Genomic DNA, 289 nt, shown 5'->3' with positions numbered 1-289 from the left:
AGCGGGAGGCTCCGGCCGCGGGGTGCCCCGGCGTCGGGGGTGCGGGAGCACCCCAGCCCTGCCTTGCCCGCCCCAGCCGTAGGGACCCCGACGCCTGCCGCTAGCGTGCGCACGTGGGGCAGGGGGGCGCTGTGCATGGCTGCGAGGAGCTGGGCCCGGGGCGTGAGCCGGGCCGGCCCCGGCGCTGGCTCCGTGCCCGCGGGCGAGTTCTGCCTTTCTGTTTCTGTTGTAGTGAAGCCGCAGCCGTCTCCTCCTGGGACCAGGAAGGGCAAACACACACAGTACAAAC

The 289-nt window shown here is 73.4% G+C and overlaps 1 protein-coding gene across 1 annotated transcript in view; it reads left to right on the top strand.

Annotated features, from left to right (window-relative positions):
• The window catches only part of RBFOX3 (RNA binding protein, fox-1 homolog 3), a 189,980-nt gene extending 189,691 nt beyond the window's left edge, over positions 1-289 (top strand). Inside the window, exon 12 of the mRNA XM_019515472.1 lies at positions 233-289. Coding sequence (XP_019371017.1) covers positions 233-235 — 3 coding nt within the window. The 3' untranslated portion in view covers positions 236-289. The remainder of the gene's footprint in view (positions 1-232) is intronic.

This window comes from Gavialis gangeticus, unplaced genomic scaffold, assembly GCF_001723915.1.
Source record: "Gavialis gangeticus isolate Ggan-Ray unplaced genomic scaffold, GavGan_comp1, whole genome shotgun sequence".
Classification (NCBI taxonomy): Eukaryota; Metazoa; Chordata; order Crocodylia; family Gavialidae; genus Gavialis; species Gavialis gangeticus.
This window is presented reverse-complemented; position numbering and strand designations above follow the sequence as displayed.